General features: G+C 33.7%; 1 protein-coding gene across 2 annotated transcripts in view; it reads left to right on the top strand.

Annotated features, from left to right (window-relative positions):
• Positions 1-17,290, top strand: part of LOC137640569 (transcription factor SOX-8-like) — a 34,174-nt gene extending 16,884 nt beyond the window's left edge. The window contains exons 3-9 of one of the 2 annotated variants that reach the window (XM_068373084.1): positions 5,117-5,294; positions 6,426-6,513; positions 8,170-8,258; positions 11,076-11,189; positions 14,443-14,601; positions 15,017-15,305; positions 15,730-17,290. In XM_068373084.1, coding sequence (XP_068229185.1) covers positions 5,117-5,294; positions 6,426-6,513; positions 8,170-8,258; positions 11,076-11,189; positions 14,443-14,601; positions 15,017-15,305; positions 15,730-15,846 — 1,034 coding nt within the window. In that variant the 3' untranslated portion in view covers positions 15,847-17,290. The remainder of the gene's footprint in view (positions 1-5,116; positions 5,295-6,425; positions 6,514-8,169; positions 8,259-11,075; positions 11,190-14,442; positions 14,602-15,016; positions 15,306-15,729) is intronic. The other variant, XM_068373085.1, reaches the window with a different exon arrangement.
• Positions 17,291-20,000: the final 2,710 nt, after the last annotated feature.

Raw genomic sequence — 20,000 nt, forward strand, 5'->3', positions numbered from 1 at the left:
ACATGTTTCCGACAGCTGAATTTCTTTTACTAAACTTAAAATCTTTCTTTTCAGTATAAATAATGATCTATTTTTTCGGCGTGTTTTCTTTCAAACTACATGAATTAAAAAAAGAAAAGTGATATAATAGAGCAAAATAAAAGCATATATCTTTTACTTTCAAACTTATTGAAATTACAACAAAACCAAATAGATATTTACATTAAAATAAAGATTAAACTTTAAAGTACTCCTCCAAACACTACAAAAAAAAAAAAAAAAAAAAAAAAAAAAAAAAAAAGATACTGGTATTTCGTGTATGAATGTTTTACAAGTTGGTGGTAAAGTGTAAACATGAACTTTAATACATATTTCAAGTTAAAATGTGATGTGTTCCAAGGTAAGCGTTTATTGCCTTTATATGTGTCTTACATAAAGTACCGAGACGAGGATATAAAGAAGATGACAAAGATTGTTGACTGGCACGCTAAAGGGAATGTCTATAGTCAATTCTTTTTAGCGAGGCAGATTTGCACAGACTCGCAGGGGTGCCCTTTTCGCTCGGAAAAGTTTCCTGATCGCTGATTGGTTGGAAAAGATAATTCTAACCAATCAGAGAGTAGGAAACGTTTCCGAGCTAAAAGGGCACCCCTGCGAGTCTGTGCAAATCTGCCTCATTAAAAAAAATTGAATATAGTTATAATTATTCAAAGGAGGAGATTGACCAGCCCAATGAGTCAAACTGGACTCTTACAGAACTGGCCTAAATAACATCGGGAAGAAAAAAATATCATATTAATGTTAAATAAATGAATGAAACAAAATATGTATAAGATATATTGAATGAAAAATGAATGAAATATGAGGTAGTGTCTGTGATAAATAAAAATTTGAATCTTACCTACAAAACCTGTTTCTTAAAAAAGTTAAAATCCTAAAAACTGTCTGGTAATAGCTTACTGGAGCCCTTTTCATCACTTGGATGTCAAAGTATAGATGATGATTGATGGCGAAGGTTCAAATTAACTGGAGAAAGCATGAAAGGATTATTATTATTATTATTATTATTATTATTATTATTATTATTATTATTATTATTATTATTATTATTATTATCACTTGCTAAGCTACAAACCTAGTTGAAAAATCAGGACGCTATAAGCCCAGGGGCTCCAACAGGGAAAATAGCCCAGTAAGGAACGGAAACAAGGAAAAATTAAATTTTTAAGAAGAGTAACATTAAAATAAATATCTCCTATATAAACTATCAAAAACTTTAACAAAACAAGAGGGAGAGAAACAAGACTGAACAGCGTGCCTGAATGTACCCTTAAGTAAATGAACAGCAGAATTAAAAGATAATTATAACAGTTATTCTTATAAAACTTCTTATGAAATTCACATGGAAAGATGAATTGTTATAGAGCCAACACCCAAAGCATCTGAGACATGAAGGGAATTGTACAAGAGTTACGGGCTGCAGAATTGCAAGAGCCCGTGCTTGGCTACAGGGCCAGGCAATCTGCAACAACAACAACAACATCAACAACAATTGTACAAGAATATGATACACTATCTAGTCTTATTCTTTTTTTTTTTTTTTTCATTGTCATTGACATTCTATTGGATATCAAAAGAATAGATGAAACTTAAGATACGAAAAGATAGTGCAGACTGTTAAAAATAATTGTGATTTTATTCCGAAGTTCTCCGTAAAAATATAATATTCTAAGCCGTATTTCAGTAAAATACAGGCGACCTTAATTTTCACCTTACTATATTATAATCTTTTACGGGTTAGTGGCCGTAAAATACTCTTTTACGTCAATATTTTCGTTTTTAAAACGATAAATGCCTGGTAACATTTATTCCAGGATTTTTTTTTTTTTTTTTTTTTTGCAGGTTATTATCAATGTAGGTTATAATCTCCCTGATAGTTCGGAATGGTCCTCAAAATCAAAACACATAACCATTATCCATTGTGTGCTTATTAGCCCTGAATAGGTCTCAACTATGAGACTATCAAGCATTTCTTATAGTTACCAACTTGAGTGGGCCTATTGTTCTCATTAATCGCTGCCGCTTCACAGGGTATGTTGCGTATACTTGAGTTGACTCCCTCAAAAAGATTATTTGTTTAAAATTAGTAATTCTGGAATCCTTCTTTTCCTAATGGTGTGGGATTCATCCATGTCCATCATTCGTAATTCTGTTGATCGATCTATCCTTTCAGAAATTGTTTAACTAGATCTTGGCTGCTTTAGTCGTTTCAATACTCTAACTAAACGTTTCTTTCTTATGTTTACAAAAATAATATGCATGTACAGTATGTACATTTGTGTGTATATATGAACGTACACTTATTACTTATCTATCGTTATCTATCTTGTTATCTCCAATACTTATCAGTGTGAAGACGGACCAGCATCAGTTACAATCCAAATACAGCGCAAACTCACAACACGGGAAGATTACTCGGTGTGTTGCGCGATCTCCAAACATTGTGAGGTTAATATTTCCGGCAAAATAGCTAGCGTAAACATACCTAGTCCCAGCCAATAAATAGATTCTATAGGATCGTCCGTGGAGTGTTTAAATGGTGAAAGGGGTGTATTTGATCTCGGGTATGCCAGAGATCTCGCGTTTGTTTGGTCAGCTCAGACGTGGCTACGACCAAAGTCATACGACCACCCACACCTTCTTCACAGGTGGTCCCCCCGTGACCTTTCGACGTCCAACCGCCCACCTACTCACTCCCGTGATATGTAGACACGCCCTCATTTCTCATCAAATCGCCTTATCATATATAATTTAGGAAGCTAAAACACACTTAAAGGTTTGTGCACTTATAAAAATGGGTATCAGTTAGTTGAAACGAACATTTAAAGGTTTAAAGTTTACTCATGATTAGCTGAGGCAAGGGTCAGAATGAAACTGATCATATACAGGTATGAACAAACCTCAAGACCCCTCTCATCAAGTTAGGAACAAGGAGGGCCAGGCAATAGCTTCTGATGACTCATCAGGTAGACCACTAGGCTTTCCCAAAACACCCCAATCAACCGTAGCCAACAAGGAAGGTGAGGTTGCAGACACTTCTAGAAACTATCGAGCTTTAGCGGGTCTATAACCCCTGTTTAACATATTGCCAGGCAAGGACGTTTCCAATAGGCCGCCATAACCCTTCGCATTAGTAATATATGATTTACATTTGATTTATATTAATATTTTGCGGTTGTGATCAAGAATTATTTCATCACAATATTTCTTCTATGAACCTTTTATTTATTAAACTCAAATTAGCAGTTCTTTACCAAAGAGTTTGTAATCGACTTTATACAGTAATCCCAAATGTTGAATAGCAACTTACTTTGCAATATCATTTGATCGATGAGTATTCACTGAAATACATTTCATCAATATCTCATTGACAGGTTTTCTATAATTACTTTATCAGTATATTTTTACTGGTTGCAAAATTACACGAGATCGTGTCTGAGCGAAAGCGCCAGGAAATCTTACAACAAAATCCATGTAAACTGAAAATACTTCAGTGACGAATATCTTATTACCTATCTTGGTATATTATATCATTCTTTGAAAAGTTACTTTTTGGAAATTACTCTCATTTGTGATATGAAACAGCTTTCCAAAGATACTGACTCCATTAACATGCATACCATTTGATCTACGTCGGAGAGCACACTCGCTCTATCCTACCTTGTTAGCAAAACTGTTCCTTTCACTTTAGAGTTGTAGTGGCCGATGTGGTAGCATCCCTGACTGGTGAACGCTAGGCTGGGGTTCGAGTCCCGCTCGAACTCGTTATTTCCTTTGGTCGCTGCAACCTCACCATCCTTGTGAGTTAAGGATGGGGGCTTTGGGGGAGCCCATAGGTCTATCTGCTGAGTCATCAGCAGTTATTGCCTGGCTCTCCTTGGTCCTAGCTTGGGTGGAGAAGGGGGTTGGATGCTGATCATATGTGTATATAGTCAGTCTCTATATGGCATTGTGCTGCTCGACATGGCAATGTCACTGTCCCTTGCCTCTGCTGCCATTCATGAGCGGCCTTTAAACCTTTAAAGACTCGCCATCCGAATTTCTCTCATTAAATAAATTACATATCATATATTTCTTCTATTCTTAATGCGTCTCTGGATATTCATGGATAGTAAGATCTCTTCTTCTTCTTTTTCTTCACTGGCCATATTGGTTTCGGCTAATTCTTCATGGCTGGATGCCTTTCCTGCCGCCAACCCTCCCCATTTACCCGGACTTGGGACCGGCACCAAGTTGAGGCTGGCTTGCCCCCCCCCCCATCCCCCACCCCACCCCCTCCGTAGGATCTCTATTCCCTTTTTTACTTTGCAACACGTACAGCATACAAGGACTGGAAAACCTGTGTCTCAGCAATACGGATTTTTAAACACATCGGAGCTGTAAAAACGCCATTGTTATATTTTCACAAATCCTATATATACGTATATCTTAAAATAGACAATTTGCTTCTATATTATGTGAACTTATATATTCGCCCTGACTTGATGTTTGTAGACATATATGCAGATACTAAATTTGGTAAAATAAAAATAATCATTCCCACCAGCATACTTTTATTGAGAGGGTTTTTTTATTTACTTTATTTTTGTATGCCTATTTGTTTCATAACCTATTTCTTTATTCGAGTTATAATATATATATATATATATACATATATATATATATATATATATATATATATATATATATATATATATATATATATACATATATATATACACATATAGATACATACATATACATATATATATATATATATATATATATATATATATATATATATATATATATATATATATATATATGTGTGTGTGTGTGTGTGTGTGTATATATACATCCATACATTCATACACACATGCACACACACACACACACACACACACATATATATATATATATATATATATATATATATATATATATATATATATATATATATATATATATATATATATATATACTGTTGAAACATATATTGGAAATACTGTACATAATCCATCAAGTTGGTTACCTAATTATCCTCTTCACAGCAAAGCTCTTTACAGACCCTACTCCAATTTGTTCCTTTCTCCATCAGGCTACGACTGGACGATGCTACCAATGACCCAGAAGTCCTCGTTGAAGCACCGCGCCCACATCAAGAGACCCATGAACGCCTTCATGGTGTGGGCTCAGGCCGCCCGCAGGCGGCTGGCCGATCAGTATCCTCAGCTCCACAATGCAGAGCTTTCCAAGACCTTGGGAAAAGTGTGGAGGTAGAGCTCCCTCGTTCTTTTTGAAATTATAGTAATTATGAAAATTATCAAAATTAGTGTTATTATTAAAATGACTAAAATGTTAATTGCTTATCATTTTTAATATAGAAAGCTTAAATATATTATTTGGTATAAGCTCTTCTGGACCTGTTTAGAGTTTTTTTTCTTGAAAGCTTATTGCTTTGTCTATTCATGGTCTTAAAAGTGTGAAGGTTAAACTCTTTCTTTTTAATCACTAAAAGGATAATTGCTTATTATTTTCAATATGAAAAATTAAATCTATTATTTAGTATTAGCCCTTCTAGAACTGCTTAGGGTTTTCTTTTCCGTGAAAACTTACTGCTTTTTATTTTCATTGTCTTAAAAGTGTGAAGTTTAACCTCTTTCTTTTTAATCACTAAAATGTTAATTGCTCATCGTTTTCAATATAAAACTTAAACATATTATTTGGTATAATTCCTGATAAACCTGCTTAGATTTTTTTCTTGATAACTTATTTCTTTGCCTTTTCATGGTTTTGTGAAGCTTTAACTTCGATCTACTGAGTAGACTTTCAGAAACTCTTTTGTCCTTTACACCAATGCCACTGGTCTTTCTAGAAACAATTCTGAGGATTTTATCATCATATGGCAAAGAATTCTATCACTATATGGCAAAGAAATAGCAGTGATGAAGTCAGTATTTATATTTGAATATTGATCATGTTTAGTTTTAACTCTCTTTCTACTAGAGTAGATACAAATATGGTTGTTGACATGTACCTAAAAGTCAACTCCATTATCTTATGTTTACAAAATACACTCGTGAGGGCTTTTAGTTTAGAATCTTCTGCTTATGGCTGTAAATGAATGTTTAAACTTGGTCCTCATTTAGTGAGGATTAGTAACAATACTGCGAGGTTTTTCCATCTTGTTCATATGTGATAAAAGGAGATAGTTTTCTCCTACTATTTCAATATGAAGCAAGTTTACATTTGACATTCCAGTCATATTAACTCGGTAAAAAAAGATAGAAATTGTGCTGAAATAATATGAACTGTTAAATTCCTTCATGAATCTCCTGAAATAATATGAACTGTTGAATTTCTTCCCGAATCTCCTGAATTGACATAATTTCAACGTTTGATTCCAGAGTTCTCAGCGATGAGGAAAAGCTGCCATTTATAGAAGAGGCTGAGAGACTAAGATCACAACACAAAAAAGACCATCCAGACTATAAGGTAAGTCTCTCTCTCTCTCTCTCTCTCTCTCTCTCTCTCTCTCTCTCTCTCTCTCTCTCTCTCTCTCGGATCTAATACGGAACCCAGATCCAAATCGGACCCGGATCCAAAACGGACACCGGATTCAAAACGGAACCCAGATCCAAACTGGACCCGGATCCAAAACGGACCCCAGATCCAGAACGGACCCGGATCCAAAACGGACCCCAAATCCAAAACGGACCCCAGATCCTAAACGGACCACAGATCCAAAACGGACCCCAAATCCAAAACGGACCCCAGATCCAAAACGGACCCCAGATCCAATACGGACCCCAATCCAAAACGGACCCCAGATCCAAAACGGACCCCAATCCAAAACGGACCCCAGATCCAAAACGGACCCCAGATCCAATACGGACCCCAATCCAAAACGGACCCCAGATCCAAAACGGACCCCAGATCCAATACGGACCCCAATCCAAAACGGACCCCAGATCCAAAACGGACCCCAAATCCAAAACGGACCCCAGATCCAAAACGGACCCCAAATCCAAAACGGACCCCAGATCCAAAACGGACCCCAGATCCAAAACGGACCCCAGATCCAATACGGACCCCAAATCCAAAACAGACCCGGCTCCAAAACAGACCCCGGCTCTAAAACAGTATTCAGAAGGGCTACAATGTAGAGGAAAAGAAAGAACTTGAAAGAATTGTTTAGATTATCTGAAACTTACTAGAAAGGATTGGACTTGAAATCCAGAAAGGAGATGCGAGTGTATAAGATAGGGTTGAATGGAGCATTGTGTGCTGGAAGATACAACACACTGCTGATGACTCTCTCTCTCTCTCTCTCTCTCTCTCTCTCTCTCTCTCTCTCTCTCTCTCTCTCTCTCTCTCTCTCTCCAATAGAAGGCGTGAAGTCTCATTGTATCAGTTATGGTATAGCAAGTCACCATGTACATTTTTTACTGTAGATAATTAAATATACATGAAAGAAAGTATTCACATATTCACACAATTGTTTCTGTTCCGCATCAAGCTCTTTTATGGATGATGCCAATCTGTCATAAATCATCTGCAAAAATATAAGTGTTTATGCCACATAACCAAAAGCTTTCTAATGTACATTCATATCAACAATCAGACGCATTTTTAGAGCTCAAAGATCTATCAGCAATACAAAGTATGTCTTCCTTTCTTTTTTTATATTTAAAAGTAAATTCTGAATTACGTAACGTAACCTTCACTGACGTCTACGTCTAAATGACATTTTGCTCAATAGGAGGATGGCTTCAATTTTAATATTAATTGTGGCAGTCATCCATTTTTTTCGACTCGGGAATCCATTTTTATCTGCATCTTTTATCTGTTGCCATTACATCTTTTCTCATATCATTATTCCTCTCTTTTATCTCGTCTAATTTTGATCTTTTATGTGTTCTATAAACTTACATAAATATTAAGATATTTCAATCTTACTTATGATATCTTTGATATGACCCAGAACAATTTGGCCAAAGACTAATAATTTAAAAATGAAAACCAAATGTGATATTCTGTTTCTTCTATAAACAAACAGTAACTCTTACATTGAATCAAATATATATGAAAGAGTGGCTGATCGAAATGGAAATTTGAATGTTTTTTTTCAGCATTAATCTTATTTTCCAGTATCAACCTCGTCGACGAAAACCACCGAAAACGCTCAGTAGTTTAATGGAAACAGACCCGACTGCTTCCATGTCCTATCGAGTTCAAGGGTAAGAAATCTTTTATTTTAACATTGCATCTATACATATATATATATATATATATATATATATATATATATATATATATATATATATATATATATATATATCCAAATAAGCCATATATATTTTTGATATATTAATGTCTGGATTCTCTTAACAACCTCGGGATCACAGACCCAGGCGAAATCTCACAAAGACAAGAGCTTGGCTCCGGCCGGGAATCGAACCCTGGTCGGCAAGCTTATATAGACAGTGACTAACCCAAGTGGGTTAGTCACTGTCTATATAAGCTTGCCGACCAGGGTTCGATTCCCGGCCGGAGCCAAGCTCTTGTCTTTGTGAGATTTCGCCTGGGTCTGTGATCCCGAGGTTGTTAAGAGAATCCAGACATTAATATATCAAAAATATATATGGCTTATTTGAATATGAAAAACACGTAAAAATGTGCAAAATTTATCATATATATATATATATATATATATATATATATATATATATATATATATATATATATATATATATATATATATATATATATATGATAAAATTTGCACATCTTTCATCGTGGCTAATTGGAATGACACTGTCATGCTAGTTTCCGGGACCAACATTAAGATATTAAAGTATATGACTTATTTGGATATTTATACAGTATGTATACAGTATATATATATATATATATATATATATATATATATATATATTTATATATATATATCCATATATATAAATATGTATATATATATATGTATATATATATTTATATATATAAACATATGTATATATATATATACATATATATATATATATATATATATATATATATATATATATATATATATATATATGTATATGTATATATATATATATATATATATATATATATATATACATATATATATATATATATATATATATATATATATATATATGTATATATATACATATGTATATATATAAATATAATATATATATATATATATATATATATATATATATATATATATATATATATATATATATATATATATATATATATGAAATAATTAAACAGAGCATTTTTATCGATAATAACATTTATAGATTTTCATACGTTTTAAATGTGTTTAAGACTCAAATATGGTTCAGCCTACTTTCCTTTGAATATTATTTGACAGAATTCCCTATTTAACTACTACTATTATAGCATTCATGTTTTGAAGAATTATAATTCATGATAATGTATTTGGAAAAAAAAATATTTAAACGGTTCCTGTTATCATCATTTTAAACGAATTCAAAGTTTATTTATGAATATGTTATTGATACACGTTGGTGAGCTTCCCAATCTATGTATTTTTCGAAAGAGGTCTCATGCTTGAGGGTACACTCGGACGCACTATTCTATCTTGTTTCTCTTCCTCTGGCTTTTTATGAAGTTTCAATGTTTTACATATGAAAGATCTAATTTAATGGTGTAACTGCTCTTCAACTATTTAATTTTGATTGTTCATTACTTATCTGGTAGTTTATTTGATTCATTATTTCCTTTCCTCGCTGAGCTATTTTTCCTTGCTGGAGCCCTTGGGATTATGGCATAATGCTTTTCCCCTTAAGGTTGTAGCTTAGCTTATAATAGTAATTGTACAGAATACCGCAGTTCTACTTATCAAAATGTATAAGAATATAATTAAAATACTAGTAACAGCTGATTGACATTAATTGATATTAATGTAATCCTTACTCTAACTCGATATTCATTTATTTTCTCTTGTCTCTTAACCCAAAATTGTCTTTCAAATTTTGATCATCTAAGTTTATGTTTCGTCACCACTTTTAAAAACATTAAGGTTATCATAGACTGTTAAAAAGACTAGTTTCATGCACTGTTAAAAATTTGCTTTAAAAATAGTAAATGTCTGACAGCATTTAATTCTGGATTTTTACCGTTTCAAAAACGGATGTATTGACGTTAAGGAGTGATATTTCGGTCACCAACCCGTAGAATATAATAACAAAGTAGGGTAAAATTTCGGTCGCCTGAATTGCAATGAAATACGGCTGAGAACAGTATATTTATACGGAGAATTTCCGATACAAATTATGTTCTTTTTTTTTTTAACAGTGTAGTTAAATAATACCATTCTATCTTTCAAATTTAGCAATCCTCAAATCTCTCAATTTCATTAAAATTAATTCTCTTAATATTTGGGTGTATTAAGTATTTCCATCATTCACAATTACATTCAAACATCTGTAGCTTTTAAACCAAAAGCTTACATTTCTGTCATTTTTCTTCTTCTTGCTTTTTTGAAGGTTTTATAGTTTATATATGAAAGGTTTATTCTAATATTGTTACTGGTCTTAGATTATCTTATTTTAACTGTTCATTATTTGTCTTGTAGTTTATTTATTTCGTTATTTCCTCTCCTCACTGGGCTATTTTTTCTTTGTTGGAACCCTTGGGGTTATAGAATCCTATTTTTCCAGCCAGGGTTGTAGCTCAGCTAATAATAATAACAATAATAATTAAAGAATCAGTGTCTCAACAACATTTCTTATTCATACTGAACATCGAATTAACTTCGAACTTCATAAAACAATATTATTATTATTATTATTATTATTATTATTATTATTATTATTACTTGCTAAGCTAGAACCCTAGTTGGAAAAGCAGGATACCATAAGCCCAGGGGCTCCAACAGGGAAAATAGCACAATGAGGAAAGGAAACAAGGAAAAATGAAATATTTCAAGAACAGTAACAACATTCAAATAAATATCTCCTATATAAACAATAGAAATGTGATTTTTTTCCCTTTTTTTTTCTTTTTTTTTGCAGTGGCTTAATGGGCGGTGCGGGCACATACTGCCCGGGTATGGGCATGGGTCTTCCTTCTCCACATACGGCTCCCCCTACCCCGCCTAAGACCCCACAGCACCAGCATAATCTTAGGTAGGAAAAGACTTTTATTTTTCCGAATGTTTGATATATCCTTTCTTTGTATCGTACATTTGGAAAAGTCATCTTCATCTCCTCCTACGCTTATTGGAGCAAAGGGCCTCTAGGAGATGATGATTTTTCCTTAGGAACTCTTTATATACCTAAGGAAAAATCATCATTATCTCCTCTTAGAGGCCTTTGCGTCTATAGGCGTCGGAGGAGATGATGATGATTTTTCCTTAGGAACTCTTCATATGCCTGAGAAAGAAATCATCATCATCTCCTCTTACGCCTATTGACGCAAAGGGCCTCTAGGAGACGATGAGGACTTTTCCTTGGGAATTCTTTATATGCCTAAAGAAAAATCATCATCACCTCCTCCTAAAACCCTTTGCGTCAATAGACGTAGGAGGAGTTGATGATGATTTTTCCTTAGGCATATAAAGAGTTCCTAAGGAGAAATCATCATCATCTCCTAGAGGCCCTTCGAGTCTATAGGCGTAGGAGGAGATGATGATGATTTTTCCGAATATATGATACAAAGATAGGATATAATAATTTTGTAAATGGTAAAATGTACATTTTCAATTGGCTTCCACATTACTTTCATTCCATATTTTTATAAAGAATCTACGTTGAATTATATTTTCGTTGTATTATTAAAGCGAATTGAATTACTTCATTAGTTTTTTCTTTATTTTTCACTAGGACCTGTCTACTGAAGACATGAAAAAGAGAAAATTCATCAACTATTTATTATTATTATTATTATTATTATTATTATTATTATTATTATTATTATTGTTGTTGTTGTTGTTGTTGTTGTTGTTGTTGTTGTTGTTGTTGTTGTTGTTGTTGTTGTTGTTGTTATTACTACTACTACTATTATTATTATTATTATTATTATTATTATTATTATTATTGTTATTATTATTATTATTATTTCTAGCTAAGCTACAACCCTAGTCGGAAAAGTAAGATGTTAAATTATAAGCCCAAGGGCTTCAACAGGGAAAAATGCTCCAGTGAGGAGAGGAGATAAGGAAATAAAGGAAATGAGAAGTAATGAACAATTAAAGTAGAATACAGTAGCAACATTAAAACAAATATTCCATATATAAACTATAAAAAAGACTTATTAAATATATATATATATATATATATATATATATATATATATATATATATATATATATATATATATATATATATATATATATATATATATATATATATATATATATATATACATTTATATTAATATGTATATACAGTATATATATATATATATATATATATATATATATATATATATATATATATATATATATATATATACACACATATATATATACATATATATATACTGTATACATGTATGTATGTATATATGTATATATATACATATATATATACTGTATATATATATATATATATATATATATATATATATATATATATATATATATATATATATATATATATAGATCTATAGATAGATAGATAGATATATGATGTGATAATGCTCAATAAGTACTAATGAAGATAGGAGGTCATATAGAAAAGAGTTTACCTATGTCTTATGCTTTTAGTTGTTTATGAAACATTGCCATTAATGTATCGTTCCTAAGCAATGTTTAGACTTTAGAGGTTGATAATTTTTTTTTTTATTTTTTTTTTTTTTGTAAACTATATCGATTTGTTACATAAATCATTACTCTCATCTTTATCAATACATTGCACAAATATAAGGTGCAGTCTAATCAGATAGCTTACTTTTTACGTCGTATTTCTGGATATTGGATAGGAATAAATCAGGATAGGGACATTCCTTTTTCTCTTACAATAAGCTAACCTTTTTCTACACCTCTTTACCACAACTTCTAGTTAAATAAGCTGAAAATGAGAAGGGAATGATAAAAGTATCGTTTCTAACGCATACGCCCATAAACAGCCGAATGTAAAAAAGCTGTTTTGTCATCAACAACCGATTCAAAATGCAACGGCTGTTTTTATTACATTTCAACTTTTGTACGATAGCAAACGATTATCGTAGTTGTTACAAATGGAGTCCAGTGTAATATGAATGATATATAATTAACTTGGTGTTTTTTCAGTTTATGAAAAGGTAAACTACAATGCGCAAAAACTACAGGACATTTCTGGATATGGAATGGGGATACATACGGACATGGGACAGGGCCATTTCTGGATATGGGATGGGGATACTTACGGACATGGGACAGGGCCATTTCTGGATATGGGATGGGGATACTTACGGACATGGGACAGGGCCATTTCTGGATATGGGATGGGGATACTTACGGACATGGGACAGGGCCATTTCTGGATATGGGATGGGGATACTTACGGACATGGGACAGGGCCATTTCTGGATATGGGATGGGGATACTTACGGACATGGGACAGGGCCATTTCTGGATATGGGATGGGGATACTTACGGACATGGGACAGGGCCATTTCTGGATATGGGATGGGGATACTTACGGACATGGGACAGGGCCATTTATGGATATGGGATGGGGATACTTACGGACATGGGATAGGGACATTTCTGGATAGGGGAGGGAGACGTTTCTGAAAATGGGATAAGGACATTTCTAGATATGGGGTGGGGACATTTTTGGATATAGGATGGGGTCATTTCTGGTTAGGGGAAGGGGATACTTACGAATATGGGATTGGATCATTTTTAGATATGGAATGAAGAAATTTTGGATATGGAATGGGGACATTTCTGGATATGGGATGGAGACATACATGGAATGGCGACATTTCTGGATATGGGACTGAGACATACATGGAATGGAGACATTTCTGGATATGGGATGGAGACATTTCTGGATATGGGATGGAGACATACATGGAATGGCGACATTTCTGGATATGGGACTGAGACATACATGGAATGGGGACATTTCTGGATATGGGACAGGGCCATTTTGAATATGGAATGAGGAAATTTTTGGACATGGGACAGGAGCATTATAGATATTAGAAGGGGGCGTTTTGGATATGGGACGAGTTCATTTCTGAATATGAGATAGGAGCAACTCTGGATATGGGGATGGCAACATTTCTGGAAATGGGATGGGGACATTTCTGGATATGGGGTGAGGACATTTGTTTATATAATTACATAATTATCGATCAGCTCTATTGATGATGAAGAGATCCAGTATGATTTCTTTATTTCTTGTACATATTACGCAATCTATTAATTTTGCAATCTTTCTTATTTAGCAGGGCTGGATCATCTGGCACTGCAAGCAGCCTGAGCGAACCTAGTGGACGAAGTGATTGCAGTTTTGGTAAATCCTCTGTATACAGCAGAGAGCCTCACCCGGTTCATGCTCATCCACACTTTCCAGGACTGGACGCATCTAAGGCTCAACTCTTTAGGTAATTTAGTCATGTAATTGTTCGTCTTGTAGGGCTTCGTATCAAGGCTATTTATAGAACTGATACATTTGATCATGGTTGTATTTTGTTACTTCCATTTCCAAAATGGTGAGATTTCTCGTTATTCGGGTTTCTAAAATATGTGAAAAAGAATTATGTCGATTAAGGTTATACTAGGTTTTTTTTTTTTTTTTTTTTTTTTTTTCAAAAAAGGGATCCTTTATAAATGATTTATTTCATGGTAAATATTAAGAATTTGTTTAACATTTAAAAGGACGTAAGGTTTTTACGTTTTTTTATCAGCACAGGGTAAAAGTCTGTCTTTCTCCCTTGTATAATCATTGGTTATTGTGATTTATATTGCTAATAAAAAAACCAATTGGTCTCCTATTCTTGATATATTTTGTTCCACCAGCCAAGGCAGCAGCAGCGGGAGTCACAACAGTACAGGAAGCGCCAGCAGCAGTAGCAACCAGTACTCAGACCCTTCCAGTCCTGGAAGCAAGATGGAGGCTGCCATGGCCCTCCAGGCAGCCAGGAATAATTTTTCTGCCTCCTCTTCGTCAGCCCCTTTCTCCTCCTCGAATCCTTCACCGGGTTCAAGTGGCACTTCTGCATCTTCAGCAGCCTTTTTCAGGGAAGATACCACAGCCAATATGGCAGCTAATCTCATGAGACCTGCTTTTGGGCAGGAGCTCTTTCAGGTATATATGCTCTTCAGCTTCCCAGTTTTATGCTCTTCATCTTCCCAGTTACATGCTCTTCATCTTCCCGGTTTTGTTCATTTGAATTGGATGCTGTGCTTTTAAATGGTTCTCGTACTGCAAGGATCTTGTATATAAAAATAATTATTGCCCTAATCATTTTTGCTAAGCCATTTTAATTCATAGTTAATTGCAAAATATGTAACTGTGGTGACATTTAATGCCTACACCTTCTACCCTATGTCTTATGGTTTCTGTAGCTGAATTATGACGATGATTTTCATTAAATTCATAGGAATAAAAAAATTGCCTTACATATCAACCAATGAGCTTTATATTCTGTTAGATAGCAATTTTATGTTACTGATAACGAAGATAATATTATTTCTAAATAGGTTTGATAATTTTTTTTTTCTTTTTTCAGGGACACATGTTTGCTGGCTCCGCGCATGCGCAAGGAGCTATGAATCTTCAAGGCGCACAATCCTTTTACCACTATGGAGCGCAAGGCCTTCATCCATATTACATGACCCCGAGATAACCAAGTTGCCAATTTCTTGTTTGTTAGAATAGACAAGAATTAGTTCAGCCTATATACTTAACAAACATAGCATTAATGCTGTTACTACCAGGGGTCTTCGAACGAGCATCTAAATCGTTGATAATATCAAAGCTTTATAACATTAATTTCGCCCTGAGGCAACTGTATTTCTGAAAAGACGCACGCTCATTATTATTATTATTATTATTATTATTATTATTATTATTATTATTATTATTATTATTATTATTATTATTATTATTATTATTATTATTATTATTATTGCCAGTTAAGCTACAAATATAGTTGGGAATGCAGAATTCTATAAGCCCAGGGGTCCTCAACAGGTAAAGTAACTCAGCGCAAATAGGAAATAGATAAGTAACAAATGAAATACAAATGAGAAATAACAAAAAATATAAAATATATCAAAATCAGTTACAATATTGAATAGGTCAGTCATATGTGAACTATTAAACATGCGTTATGTTAAGCTGTTTAACTGAAAAGCATCTGCAGCAAAGAACTTCTGAAGTTTAGAGAGATCATTCCACATTCTGGTCACTGCTGGAATAAAACTTCTAGAATACTGTGTAGCATTGAGCCTTATGATGGAGAAGGCAATTGATCTGTATTTGGACCGCCTTTGTTTTAATTAAGACAAGTGTAACTGAATTAAACATTATCCATTTTAGTGTCATTGGACGCTTGTTACATCCAATTTTTCTTCAATCTTCGGCGATATATGATGTATTTTAAGTCCAATGATTACCGTGTTTTTCTTTCTTTTATTAGTTGCATACATGAATATTTTACAAAATATGCAACTTTATATGTGAACAGAAAGGTAATTCATTCAGATATATGATGATAAATGTTATGAAGAACATTTAATAGTTTCTAAGCTAAGGTTGGTTAAGTGAAATGTCCATAAAGAGGGCCAGGGGCTTGAGTGCCAAATCCTTTAGTTAGGGGTTGGCGCTAGAAGAGGTAATATCTACATTTTTGTTCTATGCATATCCCATCCCAGACGGTTATGAGGAAAAGTGTATGATGTATAAGATCACAAATCCGAAGTAAATCACAACAGTTTAAGTGAACTCTTTGAACTGTTTAAAGGTAAATTATACACCTTTTAGATATAAGTAACTTGGAAGACTCTTTAGTAAAAGTGTTTGTATAACAGGGGAAATGTTTTTGGTTTTTATTGAGAGCCCATTGGAAACGTCTCTTCTTGGTGATCCTCTGGACTGGGATTCGAGACCCACTGACGCTCGATAGTTTCTTACAGTGTCTGTAACCTCACCATCCTTGTGAGTTAAGGATGGGGGTTTTGGGGGAGCATATAGGTCTATCTGCTGAGTCATCGGCATCTACTGCCTGGCCCTCCCTGGTCCTAGCTTGGATGGAGAGGGGCTTGGGGGCTGATCATATGCATAAATGTTCAGCCTCTAGGCATTGTCCAGCTAGGGCATTGTCACTGCCCCTTACCTCTGTCATTCATGAGCGGCCTTTAAAACCTTTAAATGATTAACTTACATATGTAATAAACCTTAACGTCCACAGAATATTTTATTAGCACCCATGTGGCACTGGCACTCACAGAGGTTCTCTTGTAATCTTTCATGAAAGGAGAGACTGAAATGCTGAAGACAGAATAAAATCTTTCTTTGAATCTGGTAATTCTAATATTAAAAGGCTAATGACCTTCTGATTTTGCTATAAATTTTAAAGAATACCACAACACTTTGTTTTATATGCAGCATGAGAGTGAAAGGGAACCTCTTATAATAAAAGCTTGGTTGAATGCAATACAACAAAAGATAGGCTGAATGCAATGCAATAAAATCTTGGTTGAATGCAATACAACAAAAGCTAGGCTGAATGCAATACAATAAAATCTTGGTTGACTGCAATACAACAAAAGCTAGGCTGAATGCAATGCAATAAAATTTGGTTGAATGCAATACAACAAAAGCTAGGCTGAATGCAATGCAATAAAATCTTGGTTGACTGCAATACAACAAAAGCTAGGCTGAATGCAATACAATAAAATCTTGGTTGACTGCAATACAACAAAAGCTAGGCTGAATGCAATGCAATAAAATCTTGGTTGACTGCAATACAACAAAAGCTAGGCTGAATGCAATACAATAAAAGCTTGGTTGAATGCAATACAACAAAAGCTAGGATGAATGCAATGCAATAAAATCTTGGTTGAATGCAATACAACAAAACCTAGGCTGAATGCAATGCAATAAAATCTTGGTTGACTGCAATACAACAAAAGCTAGGCTGAATGCTATGCAATAAAATCTTGGTTGAATGCAATACAACAAAAGCTAGGCTGAATGCAATACAATAAAATCTTGGTTAACTGCAATACAACAAAAGCTAGGCTGAATGCAATGCAATAAAATCTTGGTTGAATGCAATACAACAAAAGCTAGGCTGAATGCAATACAATAAAATCTTGATTGAATGCAATACAACAAAATCTTGGTTGAACGCAAACAACAAAAGCTAGGCTGAATGCAATACAATAAAATCTTGGTTGACTGCAATACAACAAAAGCTAGGCTGAATGCAATGCAATAAAATTTTGGTTGAATGCAATACAACAAAAGCTAGGCTGAATGCAATACAATAAAATCTTGATTGAATGCAATACAACAAAATCTTGGTTGAACGCAAACAACAAAAGCTAGGCTGAATGCAATACAATAAAATCTTGATTGAATGCAATACAACAAAATCTTAGTTGAACGATAACAACAAAAGCTAGGCTAAATGCAATACAATAAAATCTTGGTGAATGCAATACAACAAAAGCTTGGTTGAATGCAATACAACAAAAGCTAGGCTGAATGCAATGCAATAAAATTTTGGTTGAATGCAATATAACATAAGCTTGGTTGAATGCAATACAACAAAAGCTAGGTTGAATGCAATACAATAAAATCTTGGTTGAATGCAATACAACAAAAGCTTGGTTGAATGCAATACAACAAGAGCTTGGTTGAATGCAATACAATAAAAGGTAGGCTGAATGCAATGCAATAAAATCTTGGTTGAATGCAATGCAACAAAAGCTTGGTTGAATGCAATAAAATAAAAGGTAGGCTGTATGCAATGCAATAAAATCTTGGTTGAATGCAATACAACAAAAGCTTGGTGGAATGCAATACAACAAAAGCTAGGCTGAATGGAATACAACAATAGCTTGGTTGAATGCAATACAACAAAATCTTGGTTGAATGCAAACAACAAAAGCTAGGCTAAATGCAATGCAATAAAATCTTGGTTGAATGCAATACAACAAAAGCTCGGTTGAATGCAATACAACAAAAGCTTGGTTGAATGCAATACAACAAAAGCTAGGCTGAATGCAATACAATAAAATCTTAGTTGAATGCAATACAACAAAAGCTCGGTAGAATGCAATACAACAAAAGCTTAGTTAAATGCAATACAACATAAGCTAGGCTGAATGTAATACAATAAAATCTTGGTTGAATGCAATACAACAAAAGCTTGGTTGAATGCAATACAACAAAAGCTAGGCTGAATGCAATACAATAAAATCTTGGTTGAATGCAATACAACAAAAGCTCGGTAGAATGCAATACAACAAAAGCTTAGTTAAATGCAATACAACATAAGCTAGGCTGAATGCAATACAATAAAAGCTTGGTTGAATGCAATACAACAAAAGCTTGGTTGAATGCAATACATTAAAAGCTAGGCTGAATGCAATACAATAAAATCTTAGTTGAATGCAATACAACGAAAGCTCGGTAGAATGCAATACAACAAAAGCTTAGTTAAATGCAATACAACATAAGCTAGGCTGAATGCAATACAATAAAAGCTTGGTTGAATGCAATACAACAAAAGCTAGGCTGAATGCAATACAATAAAATCTTAGTTGAATGCAATACAACAAAAGCTCGGTAGAATGCAATACAACAAAAGCTTAGTTAAATGCAATACAACATAAGCTAGGCTGAATGCAATACAATAAAATCTTGGTTGAATGCAATACAACAAAAGCTAGGCTGAATGCAATACAATAAAATCTTAGTTGAATGCAATACAACAAAAGCTCGGTAGAATGCAATACAACAAAAGCTTAGTTAAATGCAATACAACAT

This window comes from Palaemon carinicauda, chromosome 5 (assembly GCF_036898095.1).
Source record: "Palaemon carinicauda isolate YSFRI2023 chromosome 5, ASM3689809v2, whole genome shotgun sequence".
Taxonomy (NCBI): domain Eukaryota; kingdom Metazoa; phylum Arthropoda; class Malacostraca; order Decapoda; family Palaemonidae; genus Palaemon; species Palaemon carinicauda.